Source organism: Capricornis sumatraensis, chromosome 2 (assembly GCF_032405125.1).
Source record: "Capricornis sumatraensis isolate serow.1 chromosome 2, serow.2, whole genome shotgun sequence".
NCBI lineage: Eukaryota > Metazoa > Chordata > Mammalia > Artiodactyla > Bovidae > Capricornis > Capricornis sumatraensis.
The window spans coordinates 178,491,942-178,509,799 of record NC_091070.1 but is presented as its reverse complement, the minus strand read 5'-3'; the positions used below and the strand labels follow the sequence as shown (position 1 = coordinate 178,509,799).

Here is a 17,858-nt window from a genome sequence, read left to right as displayed (position 1 = left end):
GAGGATGAGATGGTTGGATGGCATCACTGGCTCAATGGACATGAATTTGAGCAAACTCTGGGAGATAGTAAAGGACAGGAAAGGCTGGCATGCTGCAATCCATGGGGTCACAAAGAGTCGGACATGACGTAGCAATTCTGTTAGATTTCCTTCTCATTTAGGTCATCACAGAACATTGAGTATAGTTCCCTGCGCTATACAATAGGTTCTTATTAGTCATCTATTTTAGATACAGTAGGGTGTATATGTCAATCCCAATCTACCAATTCATCCCATCCCTCCTCCTTAGTGACCACAAATTTGTTTCCTAATCTATGACTCTATTTCTGATTTGCACATACGTTCATGTGAACCATTTTTCTGGATTCTACATATAAGTGATATTATATGATATTTGTCTTTCTATTTTTGACTTACTTCATTCTGTATGACAATCTCTACATCCATCCATGTCACTGCAAATGGCATTATTTCATTCCCTTTTATGGCTGAGTAATAGTCCACTGTATATTTGTACCACATCTTCTTTATCCATTCCTCTGTCAGTGGACATTGAGGCTGCTTCCATGTCCTGGCTATTGTAAATGGTACTGCAATGAATATCAGAGTATATGCATCCTTTCAAATTATGGTTTTCTCCAGATCTTTACCCAGGAGTGGGATTGCTGGGTCATGTGGTAGCTCTATATTTAGTTTTTTAGGAACCTCTGTACTGTTCTCCATAGTGGCTATACCAATTTACATTCTTACCAACAGTGTAAGAGGATGAGAGAGACACTCTACACAGGCACACACAAGGACATGCAAGAGACGTTCATTGCTTCCTTGTTTGTGTTGACAAAGAGTTGGAAGAAAGCTTGTCACTTGGAGACTGCACAAAGAACGTGTTGAGGCAGTAATCTGAAGGAATGAGCTTGATTTTCATATAGCATCAGAATAGAAACATACTGTTGAGTGGGAAAGCAAAAGTTAGGAAAAGCACTGGATTTACTCCAAATGTGTTTCATGAAAATACACATAAACTGAAAGCAACACTAATTCTCAAGGGCACATATATATGTAAATAAACATATAGGAGGTAGATTAGAAGGATGCATATTATAGATCACTAGAGCAGGTACCTTTGGGGACACAGAAGTGGAAAGTGAAATGGAAGATGAAGGGGAAATAATTCCATAAATAACACTACACAGGGTCCTGGCACCAATGCCTGTTCTCCAAGAACTGAGAAGCTGGATGAACAAAATCTGTGAACCTGAAGTCCTTTAAAAGATGTCAGTTATTGCTACAACTTTGCTGGGTTGGGTGGTTGTTTTTTATATCTGTTTCCACTGTGATTTTGTTTTTTTTCCCCCCACCTTTCCCCGTAAAGAGTTGCTGGCTCCTCAACAGGTCTTTGCAAAGTCAGAGGGCATGGACAAGCTCATGGTGATGTGGACACCTCCAGAGAAAGCTGCCACTGCTGTGCAGAAATATGTGGTGGAGTGGAGGGAGCTCCACCCAGGGGGTGGTATGCAGCCCCCTCTTGGCTGGTTGTGGAGTCCCCCCTACAGACTGTCTGCTCTGATTTCAGGTACTTAATATTCATCTTCCTTCTCAAGGGTTACTAAGTTCACGTTTTTCAAGGAAACTTCAGGCAGGAACCCAAAGCCAAGCTCTCAGTTACAGCTGCGTGAGAAGAGGGGCAGTGATGACCTAGAGCCCGTCAGGGTGCACCACTGCAGCCATAGAAGACCCACTGATTGACTAAAGCCTCTAGGATTTATGGAAAACTCATGTGCCTGGGACAGTGCCGTACATGATGAGTAAATAATGAACCCAACAAGCATGGCTGAGAGCTAAGTAGTAGCCAGTCAGTGTGATGGACACCTTACATTTGGGAGTTCATTTAATTGTGAGAAAAATCATATGTAGCAAGAGTTATTTCCCCATTATTACGGATGAGGAAACCAGGAGATCTTTCATTTCCAATTCTGCTACTTATTATTTGTGTGATAACAAACCCAGAATTATCTATATGACAGTTGGTTTCTCTCATTCTCAAATTCCAAATCTGTCAGTGGTTACATGGATCAAGTGATAGAAAGCATCTGAAAATGCATTAAATAATCATTTAATCCTGTGCATAAGCAACATTGTTGTTATTGTTGTTTAGTATAAATTTCTGTATCATACAGTATGAATTTAAACTGAAAAGAAATTTCATAAATAATCATTTAATCCTGTGCATAAGCAACATTGTTGTTATTGTTGTTTAGTCACTAAGTCATGTCTGACACTTTGCAACCCCATGGACTGTAGCCCACCAGGGTCCTCTGTCTATGGAATTTCTCAGGCAGGAATACTGGAGTGGGTTGCCATTTCCTTCTCCAGAGGATCTTCCCAGACCCAGGGATCAAAGCTACATCTCCTGCACTGGCAGGTGAATTCTTTACCACTAAGCCACTTGGGGAGCCTATAAGCAACATTGGACAATTGGAAAACAAGGCGGCCAAAGGCTTGTTTAACCATTTTGATAAATGATTGCAGAGGTGTGTGTCTTCCTCCTATCAGAGTCTGATGCTTACCCTTCTGCTATCATGGGAGCAGTCCCTAAATGGGGCTTGTTATTTCTAACCAGTGAAAAGAATCCTTAACCTCTTCTGTCAGAGAGATCTAGTCCTAATCGCACCTGAGGTGGCTGACATATTTGCCAAACAAACATTAAAGGGCAACATCCCAAGTTCTTTATTTTTTTCAAGTTCTTAATTACAAACTCTGAAGTCTTACTCTGTGAGCCACTGTCAGCTTCAAATATTGTTTTGTGTTTGAAATACTCAAAGGCCTCCCTTACTTACCAATGAATGTTACCAAAAATCAATTAGTGGAAGTTTCTTATTTTAATTTTCCCAAAGAGAAATGGTATTATTTGCATTCTAGAGTTCAGCTAGTTAGATGGTCACTTGGTTGAAAGTCTTCCAGGATGAATTTCAACGAACAAGGCACGTGTGTGTGTGTGTGTGTGTGTGTGTGTGTGTGTGTGTGCATGCACGCACATGTGCTGACACATTCAGAAGCCGAAGCTACAGTATTTTCCACCTTCTATTTTTCTCCTACTAATTGTTGTTCTATAATAAATCAAAATCATCATAAGATTATTAATGCAAATCTAGGTCAGCAGATCACCCCAAATTAATTTTTTTAATTTATTTTATTGGCATATAGTTGCTTTACAATGTTGTGTTAGTTTCTACTAATAGCAAAGTGAATCAGCTATACATATATTTCTATGTTAAGGGAAACCTGAATGAACTCCTTGGCCAACCCAATATATAACCCTTTTTTATTTCCTTCACATTTGGGTTACCACAGAGCACTGAGAAGTATTCCCTTAAAATGTTGATAAACGTGTTTTCTGTGTGGCAATGGATGTGCTAATTTAATGTGCTAAAAATGTCAGTGTGATTTTTAAAGTATAAGTTCAGCATAGTGATGAAAAGTTCTGCAGCCAGATTATCTGGATTTGAGTCCTGGTTCTGTCACTTACCAAAGTGTATGATCCAGGGCAAATTAACTTCTCTGTGTCTCAGTTTCCTTATCTGGAAAATGGGGGTAATATTACCTACCTCACTGGGTTATTGTGAAGACTAATTGAAGGAGAAGACATTTTTAACAATACCTAACACATTTTATGGAGAAGGCGATGGCACCCCACTCCAGTACTCTTGCCTGGAAAATCCCATGGACAGAGGAGCCTGGTAGGCTGCAGTCCATGGGGTCGCGAAGAGTCGGACACAACTGAGCGACTTCACTTTCACTTTTCACTTTCACTTTTCACTTTCATGCATTGGAGAAGGAAATGGCAACCCACTCCAGCGTTCTTGCCTGGAGAATCCCAGGGATGGGGGAGCCTGGTGGGCTGCTGTCTATGGAGTCACACAGAGTCGGACACGACTGAAGTGACTTAGCAGCAGCAGCAACACATTTTAAGTGCTCGATAATCTAGCTATCATCATTATTATTATATGTGATGGAGCTAAGATTTTATAGGTTTTGAAGCTCTAAATCCCGTAATATTTTCATTACACCATGACAACAATTATACCTGTCCAGGAGGATATACACATCCTGCTTAAGGAGACAAGATTTTCACAGATGAAAGAAACAGAGCATGGTACATGATAATACATGAACCAGTCCTTAACTGCGTGCCTCTTTTAGAGTCTAGCTACTCAGACTTCTAGTGGGTTGTGTTCAGTTTTAATCACTGTATTTAAAGAGAATGCTGCCTAGATAACCCCATGAGCATCAGAGGAAGGTGAGCAAGCCTTTAGGGTCTGTAACTTTTACCGGGGAAACCATTTAGCGTGTAGAAGAGTATTCTAGATTGGGGTGGGAGGTGGTTGATGACTCTTGCTGGCTTCGATATGTATGTAAGAAAGAGTATGTGTCCTTTGTTGTTCTGGAGAGCAGAATGAAGGCCCTCTGCATAAAAATTGTAAGAAGACAGATGTTAGCTCAATTTTGAGAAAGTACTTACCTTACAGTTGATGGTCTCTAATAGGACAGTTGATTGCCCTTCAAGGCGGTGCATTCTCTGTCCCTAGAGTCACTGAAGTGGAATCAGTGTTCCTTTAAGGGTGTGTGTGTGCATGTGTGTGCATGTGTGTGTGTGTGTGTGCTCAGTCGCTATGGACTGTAGCCCACCAGGCTCCTCTGTCCACAGGATTTCCCCCAGCAAGAACACTGCAGTGTGTTGCCATTTCCTCCTCTAGGGGATCTTCCCGACCCAGGGATCCAACCTGCGTCTCCTGAATCTCCTGCGCTGGCAGGCGTATTCTTTACCACTGAGCTAACTGGGAAGCCCTTTATGACTGTTATGTCCATCAAATCAGATGAAACAGTAGATACTGAATTCTAAACTGCTATATAATTGTAAATACTTATTATATTAGGATTTACCCCTTTGGGATAGTTTGAACTATACAGTCCCTACAGATCTTTCTTTTTAGAAATTCTACTAATTCTATACACAGTGCCTAAAATAAATGACAAGAGAGAATTTTTTCCATAGGAAATTAAAATGTTCTTAAGCACTTCAGACATATTCATTTGAATAAAAGCAGTAATACTGGATGAGATTATTAATTCAGGTCATTCTCCTACCTGAAAACACTTGATTAACTATGAGTTTATTTTGATGTAACATTCTGGAAATAAACACTTAAAACTTAGCTAATTCATACTTATCATGAATTCAAAGTTACCCTCTCCAATCAGTAAGATGACTCATTGCCATAAGATCCTTACCAATTTTTTCTCAGCATCTAGCTGGGGCAGAGTTGGGTGCTTTGGAGTGGGCTACAGTGAAGTTCAACTCCTGGATTATAAATTGGTGGGGTCTAGGCTAGAGACTGGCAGTCCTGTCTTATCTAGGTGAAAACAGTTCTGACCTTATTATATAACCACTCCTTTTATAGATAACATAGACATCATGGTGTCTAGAAAACCTTCCCTCATACCTAGCTATTGGGGCTCACCATCATATTTCCTCTATGATTACTTCTTATTGCTGATCATTTAGGTTTGCCTTCTCCCAGACTTAACAGGTGAAATTAGCTTTCCACAGAAAAACCACCTGAGAGACAGCTTATGAATAGAGAGACAGAGCCTTTGCCCAGGAGTGCTAGGTGTGTGTGCATGCATGGAAGTCTTGAGAAATAAGCCTGGAACTCAGGGCCAGACTCTAAAAAGAAATGAAAATGTTAAGAGTATGCGCTTCATCCACCAGCAGCAAAGGCTAAGGAATTTCTGAGGTGGGGAGCAGACAGTGATTAGGGTGTGTTCATGCCGGAGACCCGAGAGAGACAGGTTCGACCCCTGAGTTGGGAAGATCCCCTGGAGTAGGCAATGGCAACCCACTCCAGTATTCTTGACTGGAAAATTCCATGGACAGAGGAGCCTCCAGTCTGCAGTCCATAGCGTTGCAGAGTCAGACATGGCTGACTGAGCACATGTACACACACATGTAAGAATTAGCCAGGAAAATGGGAGGAGTTCTTAAGGTGAGAACTGGGGAACAAGCTTGCTCAGGCTCTACTCTTCATAAAAAGAAAGTGTCAGCTAAGTTATGGAGCCACATTTTCTTCCCTCCTCCACGTGTTAGTCGCTCATTTGTGTCGGACTCTTTGTGACCTCATGGACTATAGCCCACCAGGCTGCTCTGTCCGTGGGATTCTCCAGGCGAGAATACTGGAGTGGATTGCCAAGGCCTCCTCCTGGGGATCTTCCCAACCCAGGATTGAACCCCAGTCTCCTGCATTGCAGGTAGACTCTTTACCATCTGAGCCACAGGAGAAGCCTGCCCTCCTCCACTAGGGGCAAGCTATTCACAAGAAGCCCAAAGTTTCTGATGTCGCAGTTCCCAAGGCCTCTGCCCTGAACTCACACCTTGCATGGCAAAATGCAACAAAACCATTTGCCTGATGTGCTCATCTGGAACTCCCACCTGGCACTGTGGTTGATAGGTCCCTTCCAGAACTAGCAACAGAGCTGCCAGGCACCAGCCCCTCCCAAATGAACCGATTCCGTATTCCATGTTGTCCTTTGGATTTCTGGGTCTGGATGCCACTCACAAAGCATCTTTGGATGACGGGACTAACCTGATTGAAGCTTTGTTCTACTCCACTTGGCTCATGAATACGATTTGGAACTTGCCCATGGTATGAGTTTTTATTTCCTCATGGACAGTAGTAGTAGCATATTTAGGCTTTATGTACTGCCTACTTGCTGGAATATTTAAGGGATAATGGATTTTTATAGAAAACACACAATGTAGTAAATTATTCTGTGATATAAAATTCCTCTTCCAGAAAAGAAAATGTGAAACCCTAATCAATTGTCAGGGTAGGGGACCCGACCTACCTACGGCAGGGCGTTGAACAATGTGGGAAAGAGTCCTTCCTCTGACCACGTGAGACTCCAGTTAGTTACCTAACAGAAGTAATCTTTTTCCTTTAAATTTTCATTGGGAGTTTAAAGAGAAGTCATGGGCAGTATCTATGACAGGGGCCTTTTCTTTACAGGAAATTGACATTTGAGATTCATGGAAATAAGGAGTTTGGGCAGGGGAGCGTGCCAAGAAAATGACTGGCAGAAAACTGCAACATGTAGCACTTTAAAAGATAGGAAGGGGTATTAGCATCCCCAGGTATCTTCCCAGTCTTCCAAGCTGTGAAGCAACTGAGATCTGAGTGGAACGTGGTGGGTAGGGGGGCTGGGGGCTGGCAGGGCGGGGCAAAGGGGTAGATTATACTGAGCGGCACCCTGATGAGTCACACCGGAGCGTGTCACCCCTGCTGCCCTGTCAGATCATGAGAAGTAGCAGGAATCAGAAGAGCCGTTCAAGTGCTGTGCCTACAAAACACCACCCTTACTTTGCTGTAAACAGCAAATAATTTATTTGTAGAAGTCGAAGTTTTTCCTTAAAAGTGAGTTTTGTTTCAGAAGCTATCTGTGTGGTTTTGTTTAAACCCTTTTTTGAACTGGAATAGCCTCTGTCTTTATGTCTTGCAGAAAACATAAAACCCTACATCTGTTATGAAATCCGCGTGCATGCACTTGCAGGGGACCAGGGAGGGTGCAACTCCACCCGGGGTAACTCCCAGCACAAAGGTGAGTCTTCGGATCTTTCGTCCAGCTGTGCTCTAGTTTAATGGTTTGGATTTGGAGGGTGACAAAAGCCTCCTATGTTCTACTTCGCAGCACCACTGAGTGGCCCCCACATTAATGCCATCTCAGAGGAAGAAGGGAGCGTTTTAATTTCATGGGATGAAATTCCAGCCCGGGAGCAAATGGGCTGCATCCTCCACTACAGGATATATTGGAAGGAACGGGACTCCAACTCCCAGCCTCAGTTTTGTGGTACGTGTGAGAGACAAAGGCAACAGGGCCTTTCTTGTTTAGATGTTGGGAAAACACAAGCGTGTGCAAGTGCTAGCACTGTACCTAGTACTTAGTAGGTGCTCAATAAATATTTGTAAAGTTAATTGAATGAATAAAAGTAAAGACATCTAAACACATACACACTCACAAAGTTACTGAATATGTGTTACATGCCAAGCAAATGGAAGAAATGAAGTTAATGAATGAGGCTCTCAAAGAACTCACTCAGATGGAGACAGCATTTCAAAAAGCAATAAAGGCACTTGGATATCATTATATAGACCCTTGAGGTTTGCAGGGAATGCGTTTGGAAAACCTTTGAATCCCCACACTCGCAAATACCATCATAGCATGTTATTTTCTCCTTAAATGGATAAAACACAATTTAAGTAACTCCTGATGACCCATAATTATGCAATAATACTAAAGCAATTAAATTCTGGCTAGAGCATTATCTCAAGTGATTTCATCACTCATTCACTGAGCAGCTCCAAATCACTTGCCAGATTTAATGTTTTAATCTTTGATTTATGCAGTTTTGTTTTATTTTTCCTGGCTTGAACCTCCCTTTAGTATTTATAGGCAGCCAGAGTTCTTTCAGGAGCATTTATCATAAAGAAGCAACCATTTTATTCCTCAGTGAGAATTATTGGGTCCAAGAAGAATGTAACAAAGCCGACCTGCCATATAGTTGCCAGAGCGCTGCCTGCAGAGTGATTTTTACTTGGTAAACTTGAGGAACTGGTCCTCTCTCTTGACCTTAGATCTGCAGTATCGCTTTTCTAAAAGTTATGACTTTTAAAGCTAATTAACTTTTTATTATAGAAGTAATACTTATATATGGTAAAACCATTCAAATACTTCAGAAAGATATAAAGTGGGAATTATCCTTTCCTCTATACTTAGAATGTTAGTAGTTCTTCATGTGTTCTTCCAGAAGAAAACATAATGCATATTCTAGCATTCATTCAGGATAACCATCTGTATTCTGATCTGTACCTTACTTTGCCTCTCACTAGCAACTAAACAACAAAAAGCATCAATCCAGAGTTAGATCTTTCCACATCAGTCCATATGGACTTGTCTCATTCTTCTTTTTAACAGTTCTATAGTGTTCCACTATAAGAACAATCTGCTTAATAATCCACAATTTCTAAATGCAGCATATCACTCAACGTAACTGCTCCCCACTGTTCAGGGTAAGTCAGTTCTGAAATGTACCCTCAAAGGCGCTTCATCAATTGATGTAATCCTGGGCCATTTGGAATGCTTCATGTGACATTTGCTCCCTCTTAAATGTTAATTTTTATAGAATTTAAGTTGAGATGTCTATTTATAATTGATCAACATGGTTAGATGGTTCTAAAATCTGTTCTTGTAGATGTTGAAGAAATTGCCTACCTTACTTGCAACAAATCCCTTAGGTATTTTAAAATAAGTTTAAAAGGAAGGCGGTGCAGATTTAAAACCCTATTTTGTACCAGTTTAGATAGTTTCCCTCTTAGCACTTACAGATGAATAAGACCTGTTCCCTATCTTCAGAGAGCTCACAGTCTACCCATGGAAAAGTACACAGAAGTGATGTAAATTCTTTAATCAAGGACTGACAACTACCTGTTGCATTTGGCAACCAGAAATTGTTGGCAAATCCACAAGTGCAGTTTCTAGAGAGTGGTAGGAGGCGGAGGGAGAAAGAAACCGGAAAGGCTCCACAACAGCAAAAGGAGCATGGAGTTCCCAGGAGGAAGGACCCTTGTCTTAGGTGTCTTCTGGCCTGGCCCCTAACAGCACAAGCAGGGTGCCGTAAGAGCACTTCACCCGGCCTGGACAGGAGAGAGGCGTAGCACTGGGGCGGGGTGTCTGCTTCCCCAGGCAGTTCCAGCCCACTGCCACTCCTCTGGAAGTGCGTTGATACTGCCAGTCTACTTATTATTACTTGGCTGTTTTTGCCAACATGAAGACAGAAGCCATGATTATTAGTTCACCATTGTCTCCCCCTTACTTGCAGTACAGCCAGGCATCCGGTAGGTGTTAATAAGAACAGTATTTTTTGAGTAACAAATGGGTGAATACTGCCTTGCACTTTGTTAAACCAGTGCAGATGATTAGATCAAGCTCATTTCCAGTAACCAAGCAACTATTTTGCCTGGTTCCCTCGTGGCTGTGTGGTAAACAATCTGCCTGCCAATGCAGGAGACGTGGGTTCAATCCCTGGGTCGGGAAGATCCCCTGGAGAAGGAAATGGTAACTGATTTCAGTATTCTTGCCTGGAGAATCCCATGGACAGAGGAGCCGAGTGGGCTACATTCCACAGGGTCACAAAAGAGTCAGAACTTAGTGACTAAACAACAACAGTTTTGCCTGGTACCACTTGCCCTTCTTACTGGTCACCTTTCAGATAACTGGCAACCATTAGCCTCTCCCTAAACTGGTGCCTTTCTCATTTAACCACCATCAGCCTAAAGTTTCAGACCCAAGGACTGAATGGCCTCCTTTATCTCTGCCAGATCACAGCCCAGATGAGGCAGCAGAACCAGTATTTCCTGCAGGACTTCTTTCTCCCATTACTCAACTCAACCTATTTGCCAACCAGATTGCTGACACCATCACTCTCCTCCCTGCTCCTCCCATAATTTCTGTTTTTATTCTTCAGATATATACAATATATGCATGTGTGTGCGTGTGTGTGTATGTAAACATTTTTGGCCCCGAAAACTATTCAAACACCTTCCCTTGTGTTCCAACGTCTCATTTGACTCCCTGATGTTCACCCTGCATGCTTTGCTGCAGCAAGATGAGCAGAAAGTCTCTCTCAAATTATTTTTTTAGTCCCCTGCCTTGGGAATGAGATACAATTTGGTTTAATCATATAGCTGAAGTCTGTGCAAGCAATTTCATCAGGCTGAAGTAGGGTTGGGAATTTTCCACATGGTACTTTTTCTCAAAAGGATAGAAAATATAGGAATTGCTCTGCTAGTCACAGCTGTTAAATGATCTGCTGAGGCCTTAGCTCCTTTGGGCAGAGTGAACGCAATAATACAGGGCTCCATCTTGCTGGTCACCCATAGTGAGCAGGGATGTGGGAGTGTCATGGGGTCTGTTATCCCTACTAGTAATAGATGGTGAACTCTTTGAGGCATACTCTGTGTCTCAGTGCCTTGTGTGAATAATAAATATGTTATGACTGTTGAAATAAATTCAGCAAGCAGGGGGAATATCTAACTTGCCCTAGGATTTGTGTGTGTTCAGTCAGTCAGTCTTTGTGGCCACATGGACTGTAGCCCACAAGGCTCCTTTGTCCATGGAATTTTCCAGGCAAGAATACTGGAGTGGTTGCCATGTCCATCTCCAGGGGATCTCCCCGACCCAGGGATCAAATGGGCATCTTCTGCATTCACAGGCGGATTCTTTACCACAGCACCACCTGGGAAGCCCCACCCTGGGATTTGTAAGCCCGTAAGTGATGTTGAGGCACACAGTGCTGAGTTCTGGTTTCCACTTTGATCACCAGCACATGGACAAGTCTGCTGAGCAAGTAAGCTACACCTGTGGAAGTTCCAGCCTTAATTTTACAGTTCCCCTCAGTTTCTGAGAGCTCACTTTGAAACTCACACCCAGCAGATCCCTGGAGGAGGAGATTGACTGTTTACTAAATGCTACCGACATTCATATTTCTTGGAGGAGAAAAACAACACCAACACATTGCTCAAAAACCAAATCTCCCCTGCTGAGAACCTGCAGGGGTGTTGAAACTGTAAAGAACTGACAATCTAGGCTTAAACTACCAAAATAAATCTAAGTACTATGCTCTCATTTTTTAGATTTTATGTCAAATTGAAGCAGATCAGAGATTAAATCCAAGTCTATTTCATTAATTGATAAATGCACAAATTTCTAAGAAATAGAATTTCTTGAAAATTCTGTTGAAAACAATTTGTATATTTAATTTCCTCCCCAGGAGTTCTCAAATATACCTGATAAATGTCAGAAACATTATAATTATAGGAAATAAAAGGAGTTACTACAGCTAAATAATTTCAAAAGCAAAATAATACACACTCTTTGAAAAGATTTTTATCACAGAAAAAATATTTAATTCTTTTGATATGCTGTGACATGGGGCCTTCACAAATGATAGTGTCTAGGGTCTTTCAAAGTATTAAGTACTAATGAATTAGGACTATTTTAAAACAGCAATGTGCTTTTCTTTTTCAAGTTAAATGAAGCATTAACAAATAAATATGAATAAAAGCCCACATTCAAGCATTTCCTTTAATGCATGCCTTTCCTCCTTTATATTTATCTTCCTTTCAGAAATTCCCTATAGGCTCTCCCCAAATTCACATCCCATAGACAGCCTGCAGCCCAGAGTGACGTATGTTCTGTGGATGACAGCTCTGACAGCTGCTGGTGAAAGCCCCCAAGGAAATGAAAGAGAATTTTGTCTGCAAGGTAAGAACCACCCTTACAGAGGGCAAGTCCACTGGATTCCTCCATAGGCGTATACTCCCACTATGTGATATGAAGATTATCAGACTTTCTTTAATTCACTAATTACTTGCTTGCTGCTACACCTTTGTGTTTGCCATATCCCCTAATTAGAGTGCCCTACTATTTCATTATCTGCTCGGCTACAGTCTCTACTCAGTTTTCAAAACTCAGCAAAAATGTTGCCTCCTCCAGAAAGTCTTCCCAAATGCACATCCATATTTTCTTCATAATATGCTATGCTTGACCCCTATTCAAAACTCTGAGTCCAACAGGCAGGAACTAGTGTCTGTTTATCACTTATTATCAAGATCTGGAACACCACCCAGCACATAGTACGTGTCCTCTGATTATCTGTTCAATGAAAGATGAGCATAATCCCAACGAGGATTCATCTCTTGCCTATTGTCCAACTCTTTGCAACTCCTTGAACTGCAGCACCCCAGGCTTCCCTGTCCTTCACTATCTCCCTGAGTTTGCTCAAACTCATTTCCACTGAGTCCATGATGCTATCCAACCATCTCATCCTCTGTTGCCCTCTTCTCTTCCTGCCCTCAATCTTTCCCAGCATTGGGGTCTTTTCCAATGAGTAGGCTCTTTGCATCAGGTGGCCAAAGTGTTGAAGCTTCGGCTTCAGCATCAGTCCTTCCAATGAATATTCAGGGTTGATTTCCTTTAGAATTGGCTGCTTTGATCTCCTTGTGGTCCAAGGGACTCTCCAGAGTCTTCTCCAACACCACAGCTCAGAACCATCAATTCTTTGGCAGCCATCTTTATGGTACAACTCTCACATCCATACATGACTGGAAAAACCATAGCTTTGACAATATGGAACTTGTCAGCAGAGTGATATCTCTGCTTTTTAATATGCTGTCTAGGTTTGTCATAGCTTTTCTTCCAAGGAGCATCTTTTAATTTCATGGGTGAAGTCGCCATCCACAGTGATTTGGAGCCCAAGAAAATAGAATCTGTCACTGCCTCCGTGTTTCCCCCTTCCGTTTGCCATGAAGTGATGGGACTGGATGCCATGATCTTACTTTTTTAAACAACTTTTGCATATCAGATAGTTATCATGCTCAAGGCACTGTGTTAAGCACTTTGCACAGTGTATTTTGTGTGAGGGAAACTTTGCGTAATAACCAAGTAACTTAAACAACAGAGATCGATTTCCTCACATTTCAGGAGGCTGCAAGTCTGAGAACAAGGTGTCAGCAGAGTTGGCTTCTTTTGAGGGCTGTGAGAGAATCTGTCCCACAGCTCTCATCTCACATCTGGGGGCAATCTCTGGCTCCTGGTTCCTCTGCCTTTTCTAAAACCAGCTTGAACATCTTGAAGTTCACAGTTCATGTACTATTGAAGCCTGACTTGGAGAATTTTGAGCATTACTTTACTAGCATATCAGATGAGTTCAGTTGTGCGGTACTTTGCACATTTTTTGGCATTGCCTTTCTTTGGGATATAATCAATCTGATTTTGGTGTTGACCATCTGGTGATGTCTATGTGTAGAGTCTTGTCTTGTGTTGGTTGGAAGAGGGTGTTTGCTTTGACCAGTGCATTTTCTTGGCAAAACTCTATTAGTCTTTGCCCTGCTTCATTCCACATTCCGAGGCCAAATTTGCCTGTTACTCCAGGTGTTTCTTGACTTCCTGCTTTTGCATTCCAGTCCCCTAGAATGAAAAGGACATCTTCTGGGGGTGTTAGTTCTAAAAGGTCTTGTAGGTCTTCATAAAACCGTTCAATTTCAGCTTCTTCAGTGTTACTGGTTGGGGCATAGGCTTGGATTACCGTGATATTGAATGGTTTGCCTTGAAGATGAACAGAGATCATTCTGTCATTTTTGAGATTGCATCCAAGTACTGCATTTTGGACTCTTTTGTTGACCATGATGGCTACTCCATTTCTTCTGAGGGATTCATGCCCGCAGTAGTAGATATAATGGTCATCTGAGTTAAATTCACCCATTCCAGTCCATTTTAGTTTGCTGATTCCTAGAATGTTGACATTCACTCTTGCCATCTCTTGTTTGACCACTTCCAATTTGCCTTGATTCATGGACCTGACATTCCAGGTTCCTATGCAATATTGCTCTTTACAGCATCAGACCTTGCTTCTATCACCAGTCACATCCACAGCTGGGTATTGTTTTTGCTTTGGCTCCATCCCTTCATTCTTTCTGGAGTTATTTCTCCACTGATCTCCAGGAGCATATTGGGCACCTACTGACCCGGGGAGTTCCTCTTTCAGTATCCTATCATTTTGCCTTTTCATACTGTTCATGGGGTTCTCAAGGAAAGAATACTGAAGTGGTTTGCCATTCCCTTCTCCAGTGGACCACATTCTGTCAGACCTCTCCACTATGACCCACCCGTCTTGGGTTGCCCCGCAGGCATGGCTTAGTTTCATTGAGTTAGACAAGGCTGTGGTCCTAGGGTGATTAGATTGATTAGTTTTCTGTGAGTATGGTTTCGGTGTGTCCATCCTTTGATGTCCTCTTGCAACACCTACCTTCTTACTTGGGTTTCTCTTACCTTGGGCATGGGGTATCAGATTGATTATATTCTTTCCAGCCAAAGATGGAGAAGCTCTATATAGTCAACAAAAATAAGACCAGGAGCTGACTGTGGCTCAGATCATGAACTCCTTATTACCGAATTCAGACTTAAATTGAAGAAAGTAGGGAAAACCTCTAGACCATTCAGGTATGACCTAAATCAAATCCCTTATGATTATACAGTGGAAGTGAGGAATAGATTTAAGGGCCTAGATCTGATAGATAGAGTGCCTGATGAACTATGGAATGTGGTTCATGACATTGTACAGTAAAACAGGGATCAAGATTATCCCCATGGAAAAGAAATACAAAAAAGCAAAATGGCTGTCTGGGGAAGCCTTACAAATAGCTGTGAAAAGAAGAGAAGCGAAAAGCAAAGGAGAAAAGGAAAGATATAAGCATCTGAATGCAGAGTTCCAAAGAATAGCAAGAAGAGATAAGAAAGCCTCTTCAGCAATCAATGCAAAGAAATAGGGGAAAACAACAGAATGGGAAGGACTAGAGATCTCTTCAAGAAAATTAGAGATACCAAGGGAACATTTCGTGCAAAGATGGGCTCGATAAAGGACAGAAATGGTATTGACCTAACAGAAGCAGAAGATATTAAGAAGAGGTGGCAAGAATAAACAGAAGAACTGTACAGAAAAGATCTTCATGACCTGGATAATCACGATGGTATGATCACTCGTCTAGAGCCAGACAACCTATGCGAAGTCAATGGGCCTTAGAAAGCATCACTACGAATAAAGCTAGTGAAGGTGATGGAATTCCAGTTGAGCTACTTCAAATCCTGAAAGATGAAGCTGTGAAAGTGCTGCACTCAACATGCCAGCAAGTTTGGAAAACTCAGCAACAGCCACAGGACTGGAAAAGCTCAGTCTTCATTCCAATCCCAAAGAAAGGCAATGCCAAAGAATGCTCAAACTACTGCACGATTGCACTCATCTCACATGCTAATAAAGTAATGCTCAAAATTCTCCAAGCCAGGCTTCAGCAATATGTAAACTGTGAACTTCCAGATGTTCCAGCTGGTTTTAGAAAAGGCAGAGGAACCTGAGATCAAATTGCCACCATCTGCTGGAAAAAGCAAGAGAGTTCCAGAAAAACATCTATTTCTGCTTTATTAACTATGCCAAAGCCTTTGACTGTGTGGATCACAATAAACTGTGGAAAATCCTGAGAGAGATGGGCATACCAGACCACCTGACCTGCCTCTTGAGAAACCTGTATGCAGCCCAGGAAGCAACAGTTAGAACTGGACGTGGAACAACAGACTGGTTCCAAATAGGGAAAGGAGTACGTCAAGGCTGTGTATTGTCACTCTGCTTATTTAACTTCTATGCAGAGTACATCATGAGAAACACTGGACTGGAAGAAACACAAGCTGGAATCAAGATTGCAGGAGAAATATCAATAACTTCAGATATGCAGATGACACCACCCTTATGGCAGAAAGTGAAGAGGAACTAAAAAGCTTCTTAATGAAAGTGAAAGAGGAGAGTGAAAAAGTTGGCTTAAAACTCAACATTCAGAAAATGAAGATCATGGCATCCAGTCACTTCATGGGAAATAGATGGGGAAACAGTGGAAACAGTGTCAAACTTTATTTTGAAGGGCTCCAAAATCATTGCAGATGGTGATTGCAGCCATGAAATTAAAAGACACTTACTCCTTGGAAGAAAAGTTATGACCAACCTAGATAGCATATTCAAAAGCAGAGACATTACTTTGCCAACTAAGATCCATCTAGTCAAGGCTATAGTTTTCCCAGTAGTCATGTATGGATGTGAGAGTTGGACTGTGAAGAAAGCTGAGCACCGAAGAATTGATGCTTTTGAACTGTGGTGTTGGAGAAGACTCATGAGAGTCCCTTGGACAGCAAGGAGATCCAACCAGTCCATCTGAAGGAAATCAGTCCTGAATATTCATTGGAAAGACTGATGCTGAAGCTGAAACTCCAGTACTTTGGCCACCTGATGCGAAGAACTGACTCATCTGAAAAGACCCTGATGCTGGGAAAGCTTGAGGGTAGGAGGAGAAGGGGACGACAGAGGATGAGATGGTTGGATGGCATCACCGACTCAATGGACATGAGTCTGAGTGAACTCTGGGAGTTGGTGATGGACAGAAAGCCCTGGCGAGCTGCAGTCCACAGAGTCACAAAGAGTTGGACACAACTGAGCAACTGAACTGAATTGAACTGAACTACTCCAGTCTGACCTTATCTTAACTAATAGCCTTTGCAATGACCCTATTTCCAAATAAGGTCACTTTTTGAGGAATTGGAAGTTAAAACTTCTACATATGAATTTCAGGGTGGGAGGACACGATCCAACCCCTGCGACGCACACCTTCACTCATTTGACCCTGACTGCAGCTGTGTCACATGCCTCCACCAGGCGCAGTACCAGGCACTCCACAGGAAATGAATGCAGGAGTGAGGGGTTAGGGTGTCGTTTTATAGGTACGAGGTGCACAACGATGACCCAGGGTCATAGAGGTGGCAAGTGCTAGAACTACAAATCAGACTCAGATTTGAGTCTAAGTTAAACTTGAATATGTGAAGAAGTGGCCCAGCTAACATGGGTTTCTCTCCTACCAGCTAAGTTACACTGTTCTCTCTGGCAGTGCCTTTTCATCTGCTCCAAGCATAAAACAAGCTCTTCTTGTTTGTGACAAGGACTACCGAGTTAATCATTCAGGACCCTATGCTAGATACTTCTCCACTGGGAAAACTGACAACTCATCTCCCAGCACTCTCATGAAAGTAAACTTGTGAGCAGTTAATTGGATTAAGGACTCAGCATCTTTGTGCTCCTGGTACTCCAGACCTGTCCCATCTGCCCAGAAGGCAAAGCAGATGCTAAAGAAATGTCAGACTGTGCCAGGTGTGTG

General features: G+C 42.1%; 1 protein-coding gene across 3 annotated transcripts in view; it reads left to right on the top strand.

The window, feature by feature from the left end:
• IL12RB2 (interleukin 12 receptor subunit beta 2) overlaps positions 1–17,858 on the top strand; it is a 71,191-nt gene that overhangs the window by 43,426 nt on the left and 9,907 nt on the right. For 2 of the 3 annotated variants that reach the window (XM_068965959.1, XM_068965961.1), the window contains exons 9-12: positions 1,373–1,573; positions 7,555–7,653; positions 7,744–7,902; positions 12,238–12,375. In XM_068965959.1, coding sequence (XP_068822060.1) covers positions 1,373–1,573; positions 7,555–7,653; positions 7,744–7,902; positions 12,238–12,375 — 597 coding nt within the window. The remainder of the gene's footprint in view (positions 1–1,372; positions 1,574–7,554; positions 7,654–7,743; positions 7,903–12,237; positions 12,376–17,858) is intronic. The other variant, XM_068965960.1, reaches the window with a different exon arrangement.